The following is a 20,644-nucleotide window of genomic DNA, read 5'->3' on the forward strand; positions in this document are numbered from 1 at the left end:
ATGATCTTGCGGTTTGTGGGTTCGAGCCCCGCGTCGGGCTCTGTGCTGACAGCTCGGAGCCTGGAGCCTGCTTGGGATTCTGTGTCTCCCTCTCTCTCTGCCCCTCCCCTGCTCACGCTCTGTCTCTCTCTCTCTTTCAAAAATAAACAAACATTACAAAAAAACTTTTTTTAAATTAAAAGACCATCTATATGTTTCCAAAAGGGTTGTTTCAAAGTAAAAGAAAAACACTCCTTTTTTTAAAAAAGTAATCTCACCCAAAGCGGGGCTTGAACTCACAACTCCTTGGACTCCCGACCCCAAGGATTAAGCATTGTATGCTCCAATGACTGAGCCAGCCAGGCACCCCAACAGGAAACTCTTAAGTACCAAGTTTGTGTTTTATATTGACAACATTTAATTTGTCCTGTTTCTCCACAGATCCCCTATGATACAGGTCATCCTGTCTCATACTAATCTCAGAGCTGAAGACAGAGTAATGAGCCATATTTAACAAAGATGGGACACATTTTCTGTTAAACTACTTTAATACTTTAAAATATGTAAACTTCCTATTAAAGAGAAGCTAACATTCTTTTGTTTGTAGCATCATAAAGGCCAATTTTCAGAAAGCCCTATGTGATTTATCAACGAAAGTGGAGACTGAGAACAGGCTGCTCTCCAAGTGGAAGACTTCAGATGGAACCCTTTCTCTGGCTTTTTGGGGGTACTGAGGTACTTATTTGGAATCTCAGATGTAAATCTGACAAATTTACAAATTTTAACATATACAGTCCTTTGTCAATGTAGATGTTATTTTAAAAATATTTATCAAATATTTTATCAAGGAATTTAGGCTAAATAAAATATTCTTTTTCAAAATTAGATTTATTTATTTACGAAAAAAAAATTTTTTTTTTAACATTTATTCACCTTTGAGAGACAGGGAGTGAGCAGGGGAGGGGCAGAGAGAGAGAGAGAGAGAGAGACAGAGACTCCCAAGCAGGCTCCAAGCTGCCAGTGCAGAGCCTGATGTGGGGCTTGAACCCATGTACCGTGAGATCATGACTCGAGCTGAAATCAAGAGTTGGATACTTAACTGACCGAGCCACCTAGGTGCCCCCTAAATAAAATATTCTTTTTAAAAAGTTTTTTAAAAATATTTATTTTTGAGAGAGAGACAGAATACAGTGGGGGAGGAGCAGAGAGAGAGGGAGACACAGAAACCCTTCGAAGCAGACTCCAGGCTCTGAGCCGTCAGCACAGAGCCCGACGTGGGGCTCGAACCCACGAACCGTGAGATCATGACCTGAGCTGAAGTCCAGCTTAACCGACTGAACCACCAGGCTCCCCTAAATAAAACATTCTTAAGCATATGAGACTTTTTTCTTTTCAAATCATGGGCGAAAAATATTTATTGTACTCAGAGAGATGTATACGAGGAAAGAAAGCAAGCCAGACACACATACTGTCATCGATTTCTGTCAATACTATGTGACTATCGAGCATGCAGGCAAAGCGACCTGCTTTTCTGGAAGCCCTTCTATGAGCTGAGGACACTGCTGAGGAACAACTATGTTCGTCACAGCCCACAGAGCCACTGCCCTGGGACATCAGTGAAGCTCACATTTTCCTGGTCAGACAAGAGATGGCACATGGAGAGAGACAAACAAATGTGTGAGCCAGGCTCCACTGCACTGATCAGCACGAACAATGAAAACTAACCCTACCTAAGCGAATTCTGATCACCTCAAAGTATTTTCCAGAAAGAAATGTTAGCTATCAAACTCTCTCTTTCATAAGCAAATGCTATGTAGTAATATTGCCCAATGTCCATATCTTCGGAACAGTGAAAAAAAGAGGAAAGGGGTCAGAAAACAAAAAATAAAACTTACTGCATTGGCACGCTGATCCCAGTCATGTTTGTCATCTGACAATATTTCCCTGATTTTATTTAATGTTTCTTCAAGTTCTCGACTAGAATAGATCTTAAAGATACAAAAGTATACCATTAATATTTCTTGTCATTAAGCAAAATCAAAACTGTGCCCCGATATTTACAATAATCTTTCAAGTAATAAGATTAATTCTCATTCCAGTACCATTTTATTTTTAAATAAAATGCTATGTAATTTATTTTGTATGGCAGTACTTAGCGGCAGTGTTACTGCTCCCATCTTATTTATTTTAATTGACATCCAGGTTATATAGTGGAATAATGATTTCAGGAATAGATTCCAGTGATTCATCCCCCATGTATAACACCCAGTGCTCATCCCAACAAGTGTCTTCCTTAGTGCCCCTTACCCATGTAGCCCACCCCCCACCCCAACCCCTCCAGCAACCCTGTTTTTAAGAGTCTCTTATGTTTTGTCCTTGTTTTTATATTATTTTTGCTTCCCTTCCCTTATGTTCATCTCTTTTGTATCTTAAATTCCACATGAGTGAAGTCACATGATATTTGTCTTTCTCTGATTTCGCTTAGCATAACACCCTCTAGTTCCATCCACGTAGTTGCAAATGGCAAGATTTCATTTTTTTTGATTGCCGAGTTAACACCCCATTGTATATATATACACCCCATCTTCTTTATCCATTCATCCATTGATGGACATTTGGGTTCTTTCCATACTTTGGCTATTGTGGATAGTGCTGCTATAAACATGGGGGTGCGTGTGTCCCTTCGAAACAGCACACCTGTATCCCATAGATAAATGCCTAGTGGTGCAATTGCTGGGTTGCAGGGTAGTTCTATTTTTAGTTTTTTGAGGAACCTCCATACTGTTTTCCAGAGTGGCTGCACCAGCTTGCATTGCCACCAACAGTGCAAAAGAGATCCTCTTCTCCGCGTCCTTGCCAACATCTGTTGTTGCCTGAGTTGTTAACGTTAGCCATTCTGACAGGTGTGAGGTGGTACTCATTGGGGTTGTGGTTTGTATTTCCCTGATGATGAGCGATGTTGGGCATCTTTTCATGTGTCTGTTAGCCACCTTCTAGTACCATTTTTAGTGGAAAATGGAAATACATTATAGACAATAAAGTAAAATCCTTTGTCTTCCTTATCTGTTACCCTTATGCTATTTCTCTGCTCATGAGTAACTTCAGATATATTCTTAAAATGGTTTGTTTTTAAAAACAAGACGCAAATATCCTAAGAAGTAATAATAAGCCCAATTCCCCAAAACGACTTCAGGTATGTATCTACAGCGTTCATATCCTTATCATGATTCACCACTGCAGAAGGACATGGTTTAGGTTAGCTCCCCCACACGGTAACCAGGAGAGCTACAGGCTTTGTCTCCTCAGGAGCCAACCATTTGCCAAACACCGTTATCCTCTCATTCACTTAAATATTGACGTAACAGGGATGCGCTATGCTGGGCACGAAGGAGACTATGGTGAGCAAACAACAGGTCTTTGCCTTATAGAGCTTAGAATCTAACTACAAAGAGAAAAAAGAAATTTATCAAATTATATAAAATTGCCAATAGAAAAGCACTGCCAAACAGAATTACAGTTCCATGCGTCTATTTATACAGAACAGGAGGCTTGAACTAGTTAAAAGAGTCAAGTGTGAACTGAGAGCTAAAGGATGAGGTGAGCATCCTCAGGCCAAGTAGGGAGATTAGCCTTCCCTAGAATGAAAAGAACATGCAAAGGCTCTGCGACAGGAGGACAGTAGAAGAAGGCCAAAGTACAGGAGTAGAAAGTGCAAAGGGGGCCAGGGGAACAGCCAATGACCCAACCAGAAGTCAACAGGTGCACATTATTTTTCCACATCACAAGGGTTCAGCGTGCGCATGCGATCTAAATCGGTTCGGTCAGAAGGACTCTCACAAATTTTACGGCATCAACCAGAAAAGAGGCAGAGGGCAGTGCAGCCATGTTGCTGACCACGAGGGAAGACAAAACGGAGGAATCCAGAAGCGAGAGATGGAAAGAAAAGGGGTCCTGGTGATATTGAGTATCACTATGATACGATGCATTGCTCTGGAGTACAATATCGAACAAGCACCTTCCTCAAGAGAGTCTTTCTTTTTCAGTAGCCTTACTTTCCCCTTTTGCTTGAAACAAAAGCCCCCAAAACCAAGAGTACAGAGGGGAGCAGGGCACGAGACAAGGTGACGTAGGAGGGAGTCCAGATAACATTCTGTTAGAGAATATGTTGGAGGATTCTGAGCAGTGCTTTCTTGCCTCCCAATAGTCCTTCTGCCTAATTTCAGAGTAAAGGCAGGCCCCCCCAGCCGTTCTCAATCTTACTATGATACGATGCATTGCTCTGGAGTACAATGTCAGACTCCCTCTCCCCCAACAAGGGAAATAGGGTCAACTCAAAAATTTACTTCCGTGAGAGGGTACACAACTTTTCAAACATTCTCTTAGGAGACGATACAAGCAAAAGAACTCTGAATGCTACTAAGTGAGAAATCCGAGGCAGTAGGATTCCTTGATTTCTGACTTTTGCAAACTGCACTGACGGTGTCCACATACAAAACACTGGAAGTGTAGACCTGTAAGGGGTCGATCATGAGTCCCGTTTCGGACAGGTTGGGTCCGAGATGCCTCTGAGACCTCTAGAAGGACATGTCAGGTAAACATCAGCGGAGAACTTATTCTGGCGCTCAAGAGAGATAAAAACCTGTGCGGGAGCTGAAGCCATGGGTGTGAAGAAGTGGAAAGGAGAGGGCCCACCACTGACCCCTAAGAAATCCCCATATTCAACAGCCAGGTAGAGAATGGAATGCCCGTAAAGGAGACAGAGATGAAGTGGACAAAAAGGTAGGAGTGTAAAAACAAAACAAACCGAGTCAAAAGAAAGAAGAACAATGTGTCACAAACAGCTTTAAGAAAAGCGGATGTAGTCGAACGCTGCTCAAGGTAATGACTCAACTTTAGCCTCAGGGAAAAATCACCTGAAACTCTAATCGCACCAAGCAAATAACAGCTTGGTAATAATAAGCCCAGTGTTTTACTTACACAGTAATTTAAGGGGAAAAAGAACTTTAAGAAAGAGACCAAAATAACTCTACGAACAGGTGTATGAGCACCAATCACAGGAAGTGCTTCTTCACTGGCATCCTTACCTGAACAGAAGGGACATCGGTGAAAGCTTTTATAAAATCATCTTCATCCACTGCTCCAGCACCCCCTTCCTTAGAAGCACCTGCTAATGAAAAGGAGATGGATTTATTTCTTTAGTTTATTTATTTTTTGAGAGAGAGAACGAGCGAGCGCATGCAAGCACAAGTGAGCAGGGGAGGGGCAGAGAGAGAGGGAGGGAGAGAATCCCAAGCAGGCTCCGTGCTGTCAGCTCAGGGCCTGATGCAGGGCTCAAACTCACGATCCATGAGATCATGGACCTGAGCCAAAATCAAAAGTCAGACACTCAACTGACTCAGCCACCTAGGAGCGCCTAAAGTTTATTTTTATGCATTCTGGCACCAAGGAAAATATGGAAAATATAACTCTTTTGATATAAAAAAGGCATAATTTTGAGAGAAGTTCCATTTTATAAGACAGCATTAAAATAAAATCAACATCTTTCCGAAAAGTCAAGGTACCTAGCAGTAGTTGACTAATTCTTTATAAAGTAAGAGGGCAGGGGCGCCTGGGTGGCTCAGTCGGTTGAGCGTCCGACTTCGGCTCAGGTCATGATCTTGAGGCCTGTGAGTTCGAGCCCTGCGTCGGGCTCTGGGCTGACCGCTCAGAGCCTGGAGCCTGTTTCAGATGCTGTGTCTCCCTCTCTCTCTCTGACCCTCCCCTGTTCATGCTCCGTCTCTCTCTGTCTCAAAAATAAACGTTAAAGAACAATTTAAAAAAATCAAATCAAATTAAATTAAAAAAACAAAGAGGACAGGCTGGCCGTCAAATGCAAATTATAAGAACAGAGTCCTCCCATCCTTATTCAATGCAAACGCAAGTACACAAGAAATACAGGCGAAAAGACAATCATTTAAAAAGGTAAACAGCAATTTTAACGACACCGAATATCAATAAATGATGGCAAATAAATGAGGCAGAGGGTCCACGTACACAGCAGAGCCTAGGAAAGCAAACGTGAAGGAAACGGGGTTCTTGAAATTAAATTTCAACAGGCAAACAGACCTCCCCTGACCGCACACAGACAATAAAAAAGTGAACTTAACAGGTAGCAGCCGTTTAAGGGCCAGTAACTGAACCACCGTCTTCCAGCTCCGGCTGTACTCCTTCACATTCCCGGATGCCGGGCCTAGGATCGGGCAAACCACCTTTCTGCCAATTCTAATGGTTTCCTGTCAAACTCTGCCAACAGGGGGACCGGGGAGAATGGAAGGAGAACCAGTAGGGGCACCGGAGAGACTGGAAAGTGGAAGAAGGGAGCTGCTCCTTCTGGCTTCCTGCCTGTCTCAGGAAAACCCTAACAGCTCTGACAGGACGCTCGTTTCAGCAGCAGCACTTGGCTCCCGTCGGCAGTTGTTCTAACCCTGACCAGGCCCACGGCGCCCGCCCGTCGCAGAGCAGCTCCTCACAGAGGCGGGAGCGGCAGCTCTGCAGGGCCCCACCTCCACGTTTTAATAATCGCCACCCCGTTTTCCCTGCTTAGGAATAGGAGCTCTTGACTGTAATTACTACCTCCATGATGCTTTAGTGTCCTGTTTTTTCATTTCTAATTCACCAGGTCCATTTAACAATTCTTCATATTAAATTCTCTCTGTAAAAATACCTGTTGTGGGTTTCGTCTCTGGACTGAACCCTGATCGGTGGAGGCAGGACTCAGTTTCTAACTCTATATATTTATTTCTTCATGGTGATAATTCAACACATTCAAATCGATTTCAACCACACCAAATGTATATCCTAAGAGACAATTAACTTAAAAAAATCTATCCAATTAAAAAATTAAATAATAATATCTCCCAAATTAAGCTTATCATCTACCGAGAGAAATATTAATACTTCAAAACTGGATTTAAAAAATTAACATTGGGGCGCCTGGGTGGCGCAGTCGGTTAAGCGTCCGACTTCAGCCAGGTCACGATCTCGCGGTCCGGGAGTTCGAGCCCCGTGTCGGGCTCTGGGCTGATGGCTCAGAGCCTGGAGCCTGTTTCCAATTCTGTGTCTCCCTCTCTCTCTGCCCCTCCCCCGTTCATGCTCTGTCTCTCTCTGTCCCAAAAATAAATAAACGTTGAAAAAAAAAAAAAATAACATTGTCCTTGGGGTGCCGGGGTGGCTCAGTCGATTGAGCCCGACTTCAGCTCAGGTCATAATCTCGCGGTTCGCGGGTTCCAGCCCCACGTTGTGCTCTGTGCTGACAGCTCAGAGCCTGGAGCCCACTTTCGATTCTGTGTCTCCCTCTCTCTGCCCTCCCCTAGTCACGCTCCGTTTCTCTCTCTCTCCCTCTCTCTCTCTCAAAAATAAACATACGTTAAAAAAATTTTATAAAAAATTAACATTGTCCTAATAAAAAAAAAACCACTCAGGATTTCCCAGGGCAGGTAAGAGGCCCCTCATCTTTAACAAAACAAACAAACCCTTTGAAGCTCCATCTTGTTGTGTGTGAGTTTTAACGGGACTAAGAGGTGGACCACAGGACAGCGTAACAAAGCTGTAAGGCAATATAAAACTGCAAACTGGAAGCAATGACAATTTAATAAATTAAGAGAGGCATGAATGCATACTTGCTATAGAAAATTCAGCTAAAAGAGTAAATAAATTAGTTATTCCCTAGATATTATAAAAAAATCAAGTAACAATAAAACTCTCAACCCTGTGCCCATGATCAGTCCTAGCAACTAACAGATTAACTGAAAAGCAGTTGAAGCAAAGAAACAAAAAATAAGATACCTAATCATACTATCTTAACATCTCATAACGTTTACTAAATCAATCTCTTCACATGGGCTTCAATTTTTTTAAGTTTTTTTTTTTTAAGTCATCTCTACACCCAGTGTGGGGTTTGAACCCACGACCCCACAATCAAGAGTCACTCTCTCTCTTCCAACTGAGGCAGCCGGGCGCCCCTGAGTTTCATTGTGTTTAACAATGGGTCCCTGAGAGGAAAGCAGAAGCCCGGATTTTTATTATTTCTTTCCAATCTTTCACAGTTGTCTTGCCCAGCCTAGCCCACCGAAACAAATTTCTTTAGGGACTTGTCCTTATCAAGTAGTTCCTAAATATTCAACACAGTTTTTATAAAAACAGTTTTCTTTCCTCTTTCATTCAATATGGGTTGTTCACTTATATGCCACTTCCCGCAAAATACTGTGTTATAGTAACAAGAGGAAGCATTAGGCAAGTTTGAGAACAGTACTTGACTCCTGGAAAGTATACCTCTCAACTGGCAGAGGAGGCCTGTGCAGACGTCCCAGAGCAGAGCCAGTTGACAACTTTGGTGTGCTCAAGTGTGGAAGACAGAATCCTACAGAGGACTGGAAGACGGAGGGGGAGAGCAGTATGAAGCGTGCACGCAGCGTGCACGCAGTTTACGAAAGGTATCGTATGTAGAATAGAATGTAAACTCCAACACATCAACGCACCAGCTACAACACAGTATTAAAAACCTTCAAGGGAATGCAGAGCATCTGAACAAATCCCAAATGAGCCCAGAAAAACATGCCAGGGACTGAGGACGTACATAGGAAAAGTCTAACTTTAAACAAGTCACGATTCACTCAGATCGTAACGCCTTTTATTATGCAGTGAGTTATGTCTTAGGAGTAGGGCCAAATAACCTAGTGGGGAGGGTGGGCGGAGTCGAAATTAAATGGCTTTGAAAGTCCCACGGAAGCTGCAGACGCATAAGGCTACAGATACCACCGAATGTGGCCTGACGACCAGCTGAGATGTGACAATTAGGTCTCTAAACCCGGACACGGGCATTACAGAATTTCTCAAGCATGCGCACGGTTCTGAACAGCTGACCCCAACCTATCTCACTCTTACCTTTGAAACTCACTTTGTATAAGCAGAGCTACTGCCACTGGGAGCGGACTGGGTCCGTGAATAGTGTCAGGACAGAGGACGTGCGGATCTTGTCCTTGCTTATCTCTTGTATGTATTATAAGCAAACCTTTTTACAATCCTAGTCCGCCTAATGCTTCCCTTCCCCTTGGTTTTGACTGGGTGGCCAACCAAACAGAAAAGGATCTCTGCATAGGGGAAAACTCTGTGGAACAAACTGTTTCACCTCACGATCACTATTCCATTTTCTGATGCAGCTTTAAAGTTCACCTAAACAAATGCTAGCAGACATTTTTAGCACCAGCAAGGAGAATGAATACCGTAGGCAGAGAGTCAGAACGGGTGGGTGATGGGTTCTAATGTCAAGTATTACTGCAAGGGAAGGACAGCGAGTCTCTACACCAAGAGGAGGTAAAGTGAGTCTGCAGGCAGGAGCACGAGCAGGGGCTGGAGGGCAATGCTGGCCTCCGACCTGACTGAGCTCTTTCAGATGTAACTGGGTCAACAATCACACCGGAACATACTGATAGGCCAAAACAACAGAACGGCTCTGCTCAGATGTCTACCCATGCTAAAACAGAGGTCACTACATTTTTTCTGTGATGGGCCGGACAGTAAGTGTCTTAGACTTTGTGAGCCATATGGTTTCTGTTGCAATCACTCAACTCTGCCGCAGACAATATGTGAAATGAATGCGTGGGGCCGTCTTCCAATAAAGCTCTATTTATGGACACTACAATTTAAATTTCATATAGTTTTCACTTGTCACACAATCTTATTCTTCTTTTGAATATTTTTAATCATTTAAAATGTAAAAAAAAAAAAAAAGGCATTCCTAGCTCAGGCGTAAAACAGAAACCAGTCGGCTGGACATGCGTGGCCTGTGGGCTACAGTTTGCTGATCCCTGCTCTAGAACTCACCGTAAACTAGGGGATGCCCCTACTTGGATGGGGGCAGAGAGGGGGACCAGAGGGTTCTGACATTCAGGGGGTAGCATGTTTCTAGCAAGCCAGAATGACTAGGGTAGGCACTCTCAGAAATTCCCAAATAGTACTTAAAGGCGGAAGTACACAGAGAAAACTCATCCTACTTAGTCCTCAACTACCAATAAGAGGAAGTGCTGAGTGCTGGATACAAAGGTGAGTGAGCCAAAGGGTAAAGCAGTGTGTTTCAGAGACAGGAGCAAGGGGAACAAGTCTCAGAAGTGGGAAAGGGCAGGTTCTTCCCATGTTACAACCAAGAGACTAGCCCTCAGAGAAAGACGAATAATAGAGAAACAGCATGGGGGGTAAATAGGGCTTAAACCCCAATAAAATTCATAGAAGACCAGAATTTTAATTTTTTTAATTTATTTTAAAGGTTGATTTATTTGAGAGAGAGAGAGAGACACAGCACAGGCTGGGCCCGGGCAGAGAGTGAGGGGGACAGAGGATCTGAAACGGGCTCCAGGCTCTGCACTGACAGCAGCAAGCCCGACGTGGGGCTTGAACCCACAAACCGTGAGATCTTGACCTGAGCCGAAGTCAGACGCTTACCTGACTGAGCCACCCAGGTTGCCCCTAAAACCCATAGTTTTCACAGTGAGTGATCCAAGGAGAGCATTACCGGTGCTTCTAAAGAGTGTTACCAAGAGTCAGAGACAGTTTAACCCAAGAGCCTTCTTTCAAGCAGGGTTGAAAACGATACTCAGTCGAAAACACAAGATTTTTACGCAAAAGAAGGAAATATTTCAGGAGGCGCAGCCCAGAATTCCGCACAGACCAAGAACAGAGGAAAACACTGGTTTAGAGAACCACACCCAGAGAGAGAATAAAACCCTCAAAGAAACATGATCCCAGAAGGAAGGGAACCTGACGACAGGTTCCTGTTGGATTTGAAAACTGCCATTAAGTCAGTGACTACTATGAACTTCCTGTCCCTTCCCTTCTCAAATGGAGTGTCCATTATGGGTATTCTGTTCTGATACCCGATTTTGATGCTAACTGTCTGGGGTGCGAGTAAGACGTCTTTTTAGTTCACAGGCCTCTGGATGGAGAGGAGCCACACCAAAGAACCCTCCCATGTGACCTGATGGAGACCACAAGATCATGTACTTTGAACCTGACACTATCAATCAGTTGAAACTTTTGAGAAAAGCCCATGAGTGTATCTTGTACCTGAAAGGCATGTGAATTATTGTGGTCAGAGGGCAAGCTGCAATCGATTGTTTGCAAGAACAGCTGAGCAATTCCTCGCATTCCCGGATGCTCCTTTCACAATGTGGCTTTGCATCCCCAGCCAACAGGTGAGGAGTGACCTTGAATTCTCGACTTGAGACAAGACCTAGGAGAGGCTGGGGGGCGGGCGGGGGGGGGGAGGGGGTTCCTGATTGGTGATGCCCCAGTTTTGAGCAGGAATAAATCTTTGAGGAAAGCTTCTACAATTGCCAGTTTAGGCTCAAAGAACTCTCATCAGTGAAATTAACTTCAAGCAATGAAATCACAAGGCAAACCATTATGAACTAAGAGTCACAGGTAACAGATAATAAATTTTAGAGTTACAGACATTAGAACTGTCTAGTACAGACTACAGAACATATGTGAATACACGATTTAAAGAAATAATGTGGACAGAATCACGAACATACCAGTCAACAAAGGCATTAGGAATGACAAACGAATTCGGGGGAGGAAGCACTTGCCCTACCACCTATCAAGATTTACAAAGCTAATTATGACAGGTTTTAGTGCAGGAACAGGCCAACTAACCAAATAAACAAATTAGAGACTTCAAAAAGAGACCCCAAAATACATGAAACTTTGATACATGACAAAGAAGTGATTAGGATTAATGGCGCAAGTAGAAACTATTCACATAGTAACCCTCTGGGGCACCTGGCTGGCTCAGTCCGTTAAGCACCACTCTTGATTTTGGCTAAGGTCATGATCACATCACATGGTCTGTGGCTTGAAGCCCGCATGGGGCTCTGCACTGGCAGTGTGGAGCCTGTTGGATTCACTCTCTTTCTCTCTCTCTCTTTCTGCCCCTCCCCAGCTCGTACTTTCACTCACTCTCTCCCAACATCAATGATAAACTCAAAAAAACAAAACAATAAAATAGTGTCCTAAAATTCAACAAAATGCTGAGATAATGGATTATCAAGAAAAAAGTATTTTCTTACTAAATATTAAAACTTATAGTAGACATTTTGAATCCCGTGGGAAACGGTAGTTCCCCAAGTTCAAATCAGACATTCAACTACATACTCCAAAAACCAAAGACCAAAGAGAAGAGCGACTAAAACCACCCACAGCACATACTTATAATACAGCTAAGAGAAGACTAATGACACTTTGAACTTTGATTCACAAGTAAATGGGGAAAAACAAACATCCAAGGCCAGCCCCGGACTGGACTTGAGAGTCCTCACTGGAGAGAAAAATCAGAGGACGCCGTATGGAGGATGAGGGTCCTGGTGGGGGTAGAACAGACCTCAGCTAAGACTCCCCCCAGGACTCCCAGGTAAGTAGCACTCAAAAGGGAGAGGTATCCCTTCGAAGCTTGTGGATAAAGGAAAGGAAGAAAGGGAAGATACAGGCTCTACTGAAATGAGATGCTATCACAGAATTAGAAATAGAAAGCCCCCCAGGTATCATTTAGTGAAGACACCGCATCTCATTATAACGAGGGCATTCTTGAATGAAGAAACTGAAAATTCTTCCTGGGCCCATAGAATTTATATATTTGATATAAAAAAATATTCTTAGGATACTTGAGGAAATTTGAATACAGAATGGAAGTGCTTAAAAGGAGGGGAGTATATAATTTAACAATTTACAAAAACTAAAATGGCTAGAAGGAACAAGTTAAATAACATCAAAAAGAAATCAGACAAATCTAGAACAAACCCAGACAATCTAAGACAACTGGCCTAGACTCTTCAAGGTATATCAATGTTACGGGTATAAAAATTGGTAAGGTGACTGTTCTATACACGTTATAGAATCTTCTTGCATATGATAACGATATTATACATATAACAACTGTAGCATACCGGTAAGTCTTATTAGGAAGAGCATATTTAATATTTATGGCTGGAATGTCATAACGTCTACAACTTGGACACTACAGTGTCTCCAACTGTTGAGATTTAAAAAAAAAAAAAAGAATATGTGTGGGAATAGGTTTATATAGAGTCAAATATGGCAAACACTAGTTATTCAATCTAGGTGACGGGCGTTTGCTGCATGTCAACTTTGCTATATATGCTCAAAATTTTTCTTAATAAAAAGTTTGAGGAACCACTCACTATAAAAGCTAGAGTAAGTACAGAGATATTGATCAGGAAAAAAGAAACTATAGAAACTAACTGAAATATATGCAATAGCACTCATTCAATGAAGAATGTTTCTTTAAATGCACAGATATTAATTGGCCATGCATAAGAACATAAATTAAAATAGATAAATTGTCATTGTATACAAAAATAAATTCAAGATATACTGATAAAATTAAGTGTAAAATAATAATTTTTTTGGTAAGTTTATCTATTTATTTTTGAGAGAGAGCACACGCAAGCCAGGGAGGGGCAGAGATGGAGACATGGAATGTAACACAGGCTCCAGGCTCTGAGCTGTCTGAGCCCAATGGGGCTCAAACCCACAAACCATGAGATCATGACCTGAGCCAAAGTCGGAGGCTCAACCGACTGAGCCACCCAGGCGCCCCTAATTAATGTGTTAGAATAAACTGGAATAAAACATTTGCATAGCCTTGGGACTGGATAATAGTCCTTTTTATTCAGGTTAGGAAATTTGGAAGTCAAAAAGAAAATAACACATATGTTACCTACCACAACAAAAAGTTTTTAAGTTTTTTTTTTAAACTATTTTTACAATTTTTTTTTTTACATTTATTTATTTTTGAGAGACTGAGAGAGACAGAACACAAGTGGGGGAGGGGCAGAGGGCAAATGAGACACAGAATCCAAAGCAGGCTCCAGGCTCTAAGCTGTCACCACAGAGCCCGACGCAGGGCTCGAACTCACAAACCACGAGATCACGACCTGAGCCAAAGTCAGACGTTTAACCAACTAAGCCACCCAGGCGCCCCCCAAATTTTTTAAGTTTTGATGTAAAAATGCCATGGACAGAGGAGATACGGATGAAATATTTATGATTTTTAACAAAAGACTAAGAGGCCTAATATTTTAAAAATTGTAACAAACGGATGAGAAGAAAAAAAGCCCAATAAAAAATGGGCAAATAACAACAACATGTAATTCACAGAAGAGGATATGCTAATTTCATTAATAGATGTAAATATTCTGAACCTCAATAGAATAAAAACTCCAGGAAGGCAGCAGAGTCTTTGTTTTTGTTCACCGACTGTTTTCCGGAGATCACAAAAGTAGCAGCATGCTAAAAAGCTTTCAGTAAACATCTGCCAGCTGCTGGCCAGATGGACAGGTGAATGGAAAAATGCAAATTAAAAAGAAAAAAAAAATAAACACCATTTTTTACCTATCAGAATGACAATAATTAATAAGGCTGTTACATTCAAAGCTGGAAAAGGTAAAATAATGTCTTTATTAAAATGAAAAATACAACCTTTAATTGAACCTTCAGAGGAATCGATTCCACAGATCGGCAACAGAATGTGCAAATACAGGAAGTACACGGAGATCCGCATTCTTGGTGACGCCATAAAGCTACAGACAACCCGAATGACCCTGGCAGAGAAACAGTTTATTACAGCATGGTACGCCAATCATGTGGAATACTAGATGGCTATTAAAAGGATGTGATCGCTGCCATTCTTGATGCTGAAGGACGGCCGTCTGGTGAAAAAAGTCAAGCTGCAAAGTGTTTACTAACTAGTGTGTTTAATGTGGGCGAACATAACATGTAATCTGGGCACCTCCATAAGCGAACGTGGAGTAAGAAGCAGAAGGACACATATCAAACAACAGTGGTTACGGCAAAGCAACAGGATTCGAGAGGCAGGATACTATTAAACTAAACCTGCTGAATTACTTGAATCATACCCATCTTACAACTAAAGCTGAGACAGATGGCACCAGTGCTTCTTACGATGAATAAAAATCCATCAGTGATATGGTTTTTGTTGTAATTTAACATGGAATGATGGCTACAGGCCAATCACTAAATTCCCAATGTCAATAACAGTATCTTGCTATATGGGATAAAAATAAGAAATATGCATCACGGGGCGCCTGGCTGCCTCAGTCGGTTAAGCATCCGACTTCCGCCCGGTCATGATCTCACGGCTTGTGAGTTCGAGCCCTGCGTCGGGCGCTGTGCTGACAGCTCAAGCCTGGAGCCCGCTTCGGATTCTGTGTCTCCCCTTCTCTCTGCCCCTCCTCTGCTCATGCTCTGTCTCTGTCTCAAAAATAAACAAAAAAAATTAAAAAAACGTTAAAAAAAAAAAAAAAAGAAATATGCATCACACACAGTGCTGGATAGGAGATGACCAGAGATGATCCAAGAAAAAGCCTCTGGCCAAGCAGAGGCTAGTAACGGTCTTATCTTGGATACATCATTTTACTCTCAGGAGGCTCAGTCTCTTCACCTGAATTGGGCCAGATAATCTTTAAGATTAAGGGCTAAAACACTCTGCTTCAGTACCTTCCCTTGGCATTAAGCGAAGAGAAGAAAACAAACACAACAAAACAAAACACACAAACAGAAAAGTTATTTGATTTCATATAAAGTTCGATAGCAAGATATCGAGGTTTACCCGTTAAAAATTTGAATTCCAAGATTAAACATCCAATTCTGTGAGATTTGTTTTATTAAATATATACCGATTCTCATGATCTTTATTTGTTTAAAAGAAAAAAAAAACTTAATTGTTTGCATGAGGGGGAAAAAATGGGAATGATCAGCATGGAAAATCGATATTTGGATCTTCTGAATAAAACTTCAGGTCAGACATAAATGAAGTTAAGCAAATATAAAATATCAAAATGATAAGTGCTTCTGAATCTGAAATGGTGGTAACTATCTAATTATATGAATTAAAAGTTAAAACCATTTCAAAGGAATCTTTGATATTAGATGAAAAGAGTAGAGAGAAAATACTGTCCACTTGAATGAACGAGCGAGTGAGAAAGAACATCAGAACTTTGAGAACTAACTAAAGATTTAGCCAGTGATGTGTCTCAATGATTACATACAAGCCTCAAAAACAAATGACTAACCTCAAAATCTGGTACTAATCATTAACAATAACAATTATATTATCATCTAAGTCAACCTCTATATTAAAAAGAATAACAGCCAAAATAATTGGTATGGGGTGATTTCAACAAGAAAATACTAAAAAGCATTTCTATTGACAAAGAATAAATTTCAGGTTTGCCTATTTCCAAATATTCCATTTTTCTGAGAATCATATTAGTTGAGCTTTAAAATGACCGAGTTATGGATGCTGAAAGGTAGTGACCATCCCTGTAGATTATAATCTTAGAGCTAAAGGATCTAGAAGAATTCTTATTTACCCAGTGACATTAGTGTGGGTGGCTGTACAGCAAAGTGCTTTCTGTGCTTTGCCCACTTATTAGATGTGTGACACTATGCAACTCAACTTCTCCAAACCTAAGTTTACTCATCAGTAAAATTGGGATAATAAAGCACGGAATTCGACGGGGTTTGAGGTTTAAACAAGAGAATATATGTGAGAACACGAAAACATTTTTTTTTAAATTATTACCTAAAGTACTCTAGAGATACAAATATTTTTAAAAACCAGGTTCCATCAGTATATTCTAAACCATGAACCCAAAAGAAAACGTATTTACCTTAACCCCTATTTAAAAATTTTTTTTCAATGTTTATTATTATTTATTTAATTTTTGTGTTTGTTTATTTTTTTTTTTATTTTTTTTTCAACATTTATTTATTTTTGGGACAGAGAGAGACAGAGCATGAACGGGGGAGGGGCAGAGAGAGAGGGAGACACAGAATCGAAAGCAGGCTCCAGGCTCTGAGCCATCAGCCCAGAGCCTGACGCGGGGCTCGAACTCACGGACCGCGAGATCGTGACCTGGCTGAAGTCGGACGCCTAACCGACTGCGCCACCCAGGCGCCCCTGTGTTTGTTTATTTTTGAGAGAAAGAGAGGCAGAGCGTTCGTGGGAGAGGGGCAGACAGAGAAGGAGACCCAGAATCCGAAGCCGGCTCCAGGCTCTGAGCTGTCAGCACAGAGCCCAATGTGGGACTCGAACTCAAGAACCATGAGATCACGACCTCAGCCAAAGTCGGACCCTTAACTGACTGAGCCACCCAGGCGCCCCCAATGTTTATTTTATTTTTGAGAGAAAGAGACAGAACATGAGCAGGGGAGGGGCAGAGAGAGAGAAAGGGAGACACAGAATTCGAAGCAGGCTCCACGTTCTGAGCTATCAGCACAGAGCCCAATGTGGGACTCGAACGCAAGAACTGTGAGATCACGACCTAAGCCGAAGTTGGACCCTTAACGGGCTGAGCCACCCAAGCACCCCTACCTTAATCCCTATTATGAAGTTATAAATGTTATTCAGAAAAGGACTATTTAAAGGAAATCATTAAAAAAAAATAATACATAAAGGAATTCATTTTATCCTTTTATCTAATTAGCTAAGCACAAAGGTAACGCTGACGCTCACATAATATGGGTTTCTATAGCAATAATATACTGGTATGGAGCAACCCATGACCCTTTGTTTGATTCTCCTTGACTTAAAGGCCACACGATTACAATATGAGTAAAACAGGTTGGCACCCTGAGCCAAAGGACAGAGAAAAACTAACACACACTAAAGATTAAACACAGGTCCTATTGGCTTTAATTAACTGGATAGGATACTTTGCTAAAAATAGTACACATCTCTTTAATCTTGACATATATCTCCGAGAAGTAACTTAAACTCCAAAACTTCAAAAGTAGATTCAGTAAGGATTCCAAAGAAATTCACTTTATTTTTATCTTGGCAATCTTACTTGAAAGAATATTTGTTAAACGCAGTGGACTGTGATGGGTTTATTCAACTAATACATATACCCCTCCACCACCATATTCCTTTAACAGGAACTAAACATACCTATCAGTATATAATATGCCTAGAAGTAGCAAACGAAATGCTTAGACTGAATCCTCATTATTCCATATAAACTTATGAGAAAGAAAGTGTATAGTCTAGAAAGCAGAATAATTACAGAGAGAGACAGGGACAACCCAACCTTCAAGTATGTCAAAGTATCATGTTAACAAATAATTAATCTTCCCTGCTTAAGTTACAAGGAGGCAGAATTTAATGCAATGTAAAATAGAATTCATTTATTCAGAACTGAATTTGGCTTATAACCTTTCTGGAGGACACTGTGCCACACTGAAAGGAGAAATCCCTCTATCTTTTGACTCAGTGAACTTGAGAAATTTATTCCAAGGAAACGATTGCAAGAGATGTGCTAAAAGATACCCATAAAAGCATAATGGAATTATTTATAACGGCAGGAAATACTGAAAGCAACCTAGATATTATTTAGCTATGAATAGTTTTCAATTAATAAATTAGGATAATGAGAAAATGCTCCACGTAAAATACTAGTAAGAAAAAAAAGGTATACAAAAGGACATCACAAATGGTGCCAATTCTGTCCTCCTCCTAAGAAAATGTGTGTGTAAGTTTATATATATGTAAATTATCGGAAAGTAATTAGAAGAAAGTTCATCGTAATATATCAATTGATTATGCTCACATATAGTGGTATTGTAGGTGGTTTTATTCCAAATTGTAATCAATGTGCATACATTATTTTAATCAGATGTTGAACAGTCACCTATCAGGAATACTGTGAAAGGGACTGCTACCCTTGAACACTAAACTGAACTATATGACCAACGTCCTTTCTAATGCAAAGGTTCTTAAACTCTTACGAAAACTTTCTATAACTAATCTAAAAATCAATAAGCCTCTGCCAAGAACAGAAAATCTGAAGTTAAATTTTCAAAGGACTGAGAGCCAAGAAGGGCATTAGTTTCGGAAGCAGTATCAGTATCTTCCGGCTAGTAGCTCTTTTCTTAGGGAGAGAAGCAGGCAGTGACCCTAAATGAGCTGGGGCAAACAAAAGCAACAGACACAAATTTGCAGGATGAATCTGCAATTGCCAAGAGGAGGAGGATGAGAAAGAGGACAAGGAGGGGAAGGAAGAAGGAATGAAGATCTCGTCCTCATTTTCATCAAAAGAGCCACTGCTTAGATGGATGATATAATCTGTATGAGTGATTAATGCCTATGATCACAAAAGCTATCTAGCATTTTCATATCTGGTAGGACTACAAACCAGAGAAGGTGATGTGGCAGAAAGGAAATCTGTTTCCTTAAAAACAACAACAACAAGACACTCTGATCTTATCAGTTTAATTAACATCAAAATTAAGTAAGCTTTTGTAGGTAAACTACAATCTCAATTTTCCTCTAAGGAAAATAAAACATGAAAAGCAGAGTTAATCATAAACCAATGAATGGCTTAGATTCACAAAAATGTTAAATATTATCACCGTGCATTTCATGTATTAATCCATTTTAAGTTAAATAAAACCTGAAATCACTATTGTATCATATATCAGAAATCTATAATTCAAAAATCAAGACAAAAAAAATCCCCTTTGCAAGTAATTCAAGGTAGCCATATGTTACAAAAGGAAGAAATCACAGAATTGTCGTATACTTTTTACCAGAGATAAGAATGCATAATAGACAATGTCATGTAATAGGATATGATAACTAACATTTGGATGATAATATATTCCTATAACAAAGAGAAAATAATTAAAACACTAAAGTGTAAATTACCCAAAACACCAAGAGAAATCATTAAGACATTTCTATTTCAAAATATTTACCTATTTATTTATATGCATAAGAGTATATGTAAAGAGGTTATATGTTTATATACAGATATATAAGTGTGTGTATATATCATCTTTCTTGCTAGTTATATGGCACACTAAAGACAGTTAAAATGAAATATTTATGACATTTTTTCTGCATTGAGAATATCACATGACTTGAAATTAATGTTTGGCTGTATGGAAAGGTCGAGAGAACACAACTTCTAAGACCTGGTCAAAATATACAGCTTATTTTTCCTTTCTCTATACTTTTAATAAAAAAACTATAGGTAAAAAGGGGAAAAACAAAATTCTGAAGATCAGGATTTTCCTACCAGTTATCAAAAACAAGGCACAATCTGTTCTCTCAAATTATAACACACACACACACACACACACACACACACACACACACACGAAAGAAAAAGAGAAAGTAGCTAATGTCCTTTTAGCATTAAATATTTACTTATTCTAATAGGATTCATTCTACCAAAAAGACCTGGCAGAAAGTAGCACCTGAAAAGTACTCGTGGCTTTCTTATTAGAATATGAAAAAATACCCATAAAAAAAATTAAAAGATAAACAGTATGACAGAAGCAGTTCTAATACGATCAAAGAATGTACTATGTGTTTGTAACTTCATAAAAGCTGTTTTTTCCTATTTATTATTATCAAATCCAGAAACCATTTTTGAGGCAATTTCACTTGACCACCACCCATTTCCTATTGTGACAAATGATTCAATATCCAGTATCTTCAACCATTTTTTCAACCCTGAAGTATTCAAGACTCACTACTAAATGAACGTATAGAAACGTTACATAAATCAGTATTTCTTTAACAACGATA

At 40.4% G+C, this 20,644-nt stretch overlaps 1 protein-coding gene across 44 annotated transcripts in view; it reads right to left on the bottom strand.

Moving 5' to 3' along the window:
• Window positions 1–20,644, bottom strand: part of CLASP2 (cytoplasmic linker associated protein 2) — a 182,085-nt gene that overhangs the window by 102,465 nt on the left and 58,976 nt on the right. For 24 of the 44 annotated variants that reach the window (XM_043595870.1, XM_043595869.1, XM_043595867.1 and 21 more), the window contains 2 exons: window positions 5,064–5,146; window positions 1,875–1,967 (listed from right to left, as the gene is read on the bottom strand). In XM_043595870.1, the coding sequence (XP_043451805.1) occupies window positions 1,875–1,967; window positions 5,064–5,146 (176 nt within the window). The remainder of the gene's footprint in view (window positions 1–1,874; window positions 1,968–5,063; window positions 5,147–20,644) is intronic. The other 20 variants (XM_043595868.1, XM_043595882.1, XM_043595893.1 and 17 more) reach the window with 1 other exon arrangement.

The sequence above is a fragment of the Prionailurus bengalensis genome, chromosome C2 (assembly GCF_016509475.1).
Source record: "Prionailurus bengalensis isolate Pbe53 chromosome C2, Fcat_Pben_1.1_paternal_pri, whole genome shotgun sequence".
Taxonomy (NCBI): domain Eukaryota; kingdom Metazoa; phylum Chordata; class Mammalia; order Carnivora; family Felidae; genus Prionailurus; species Prionailurus bengalensis.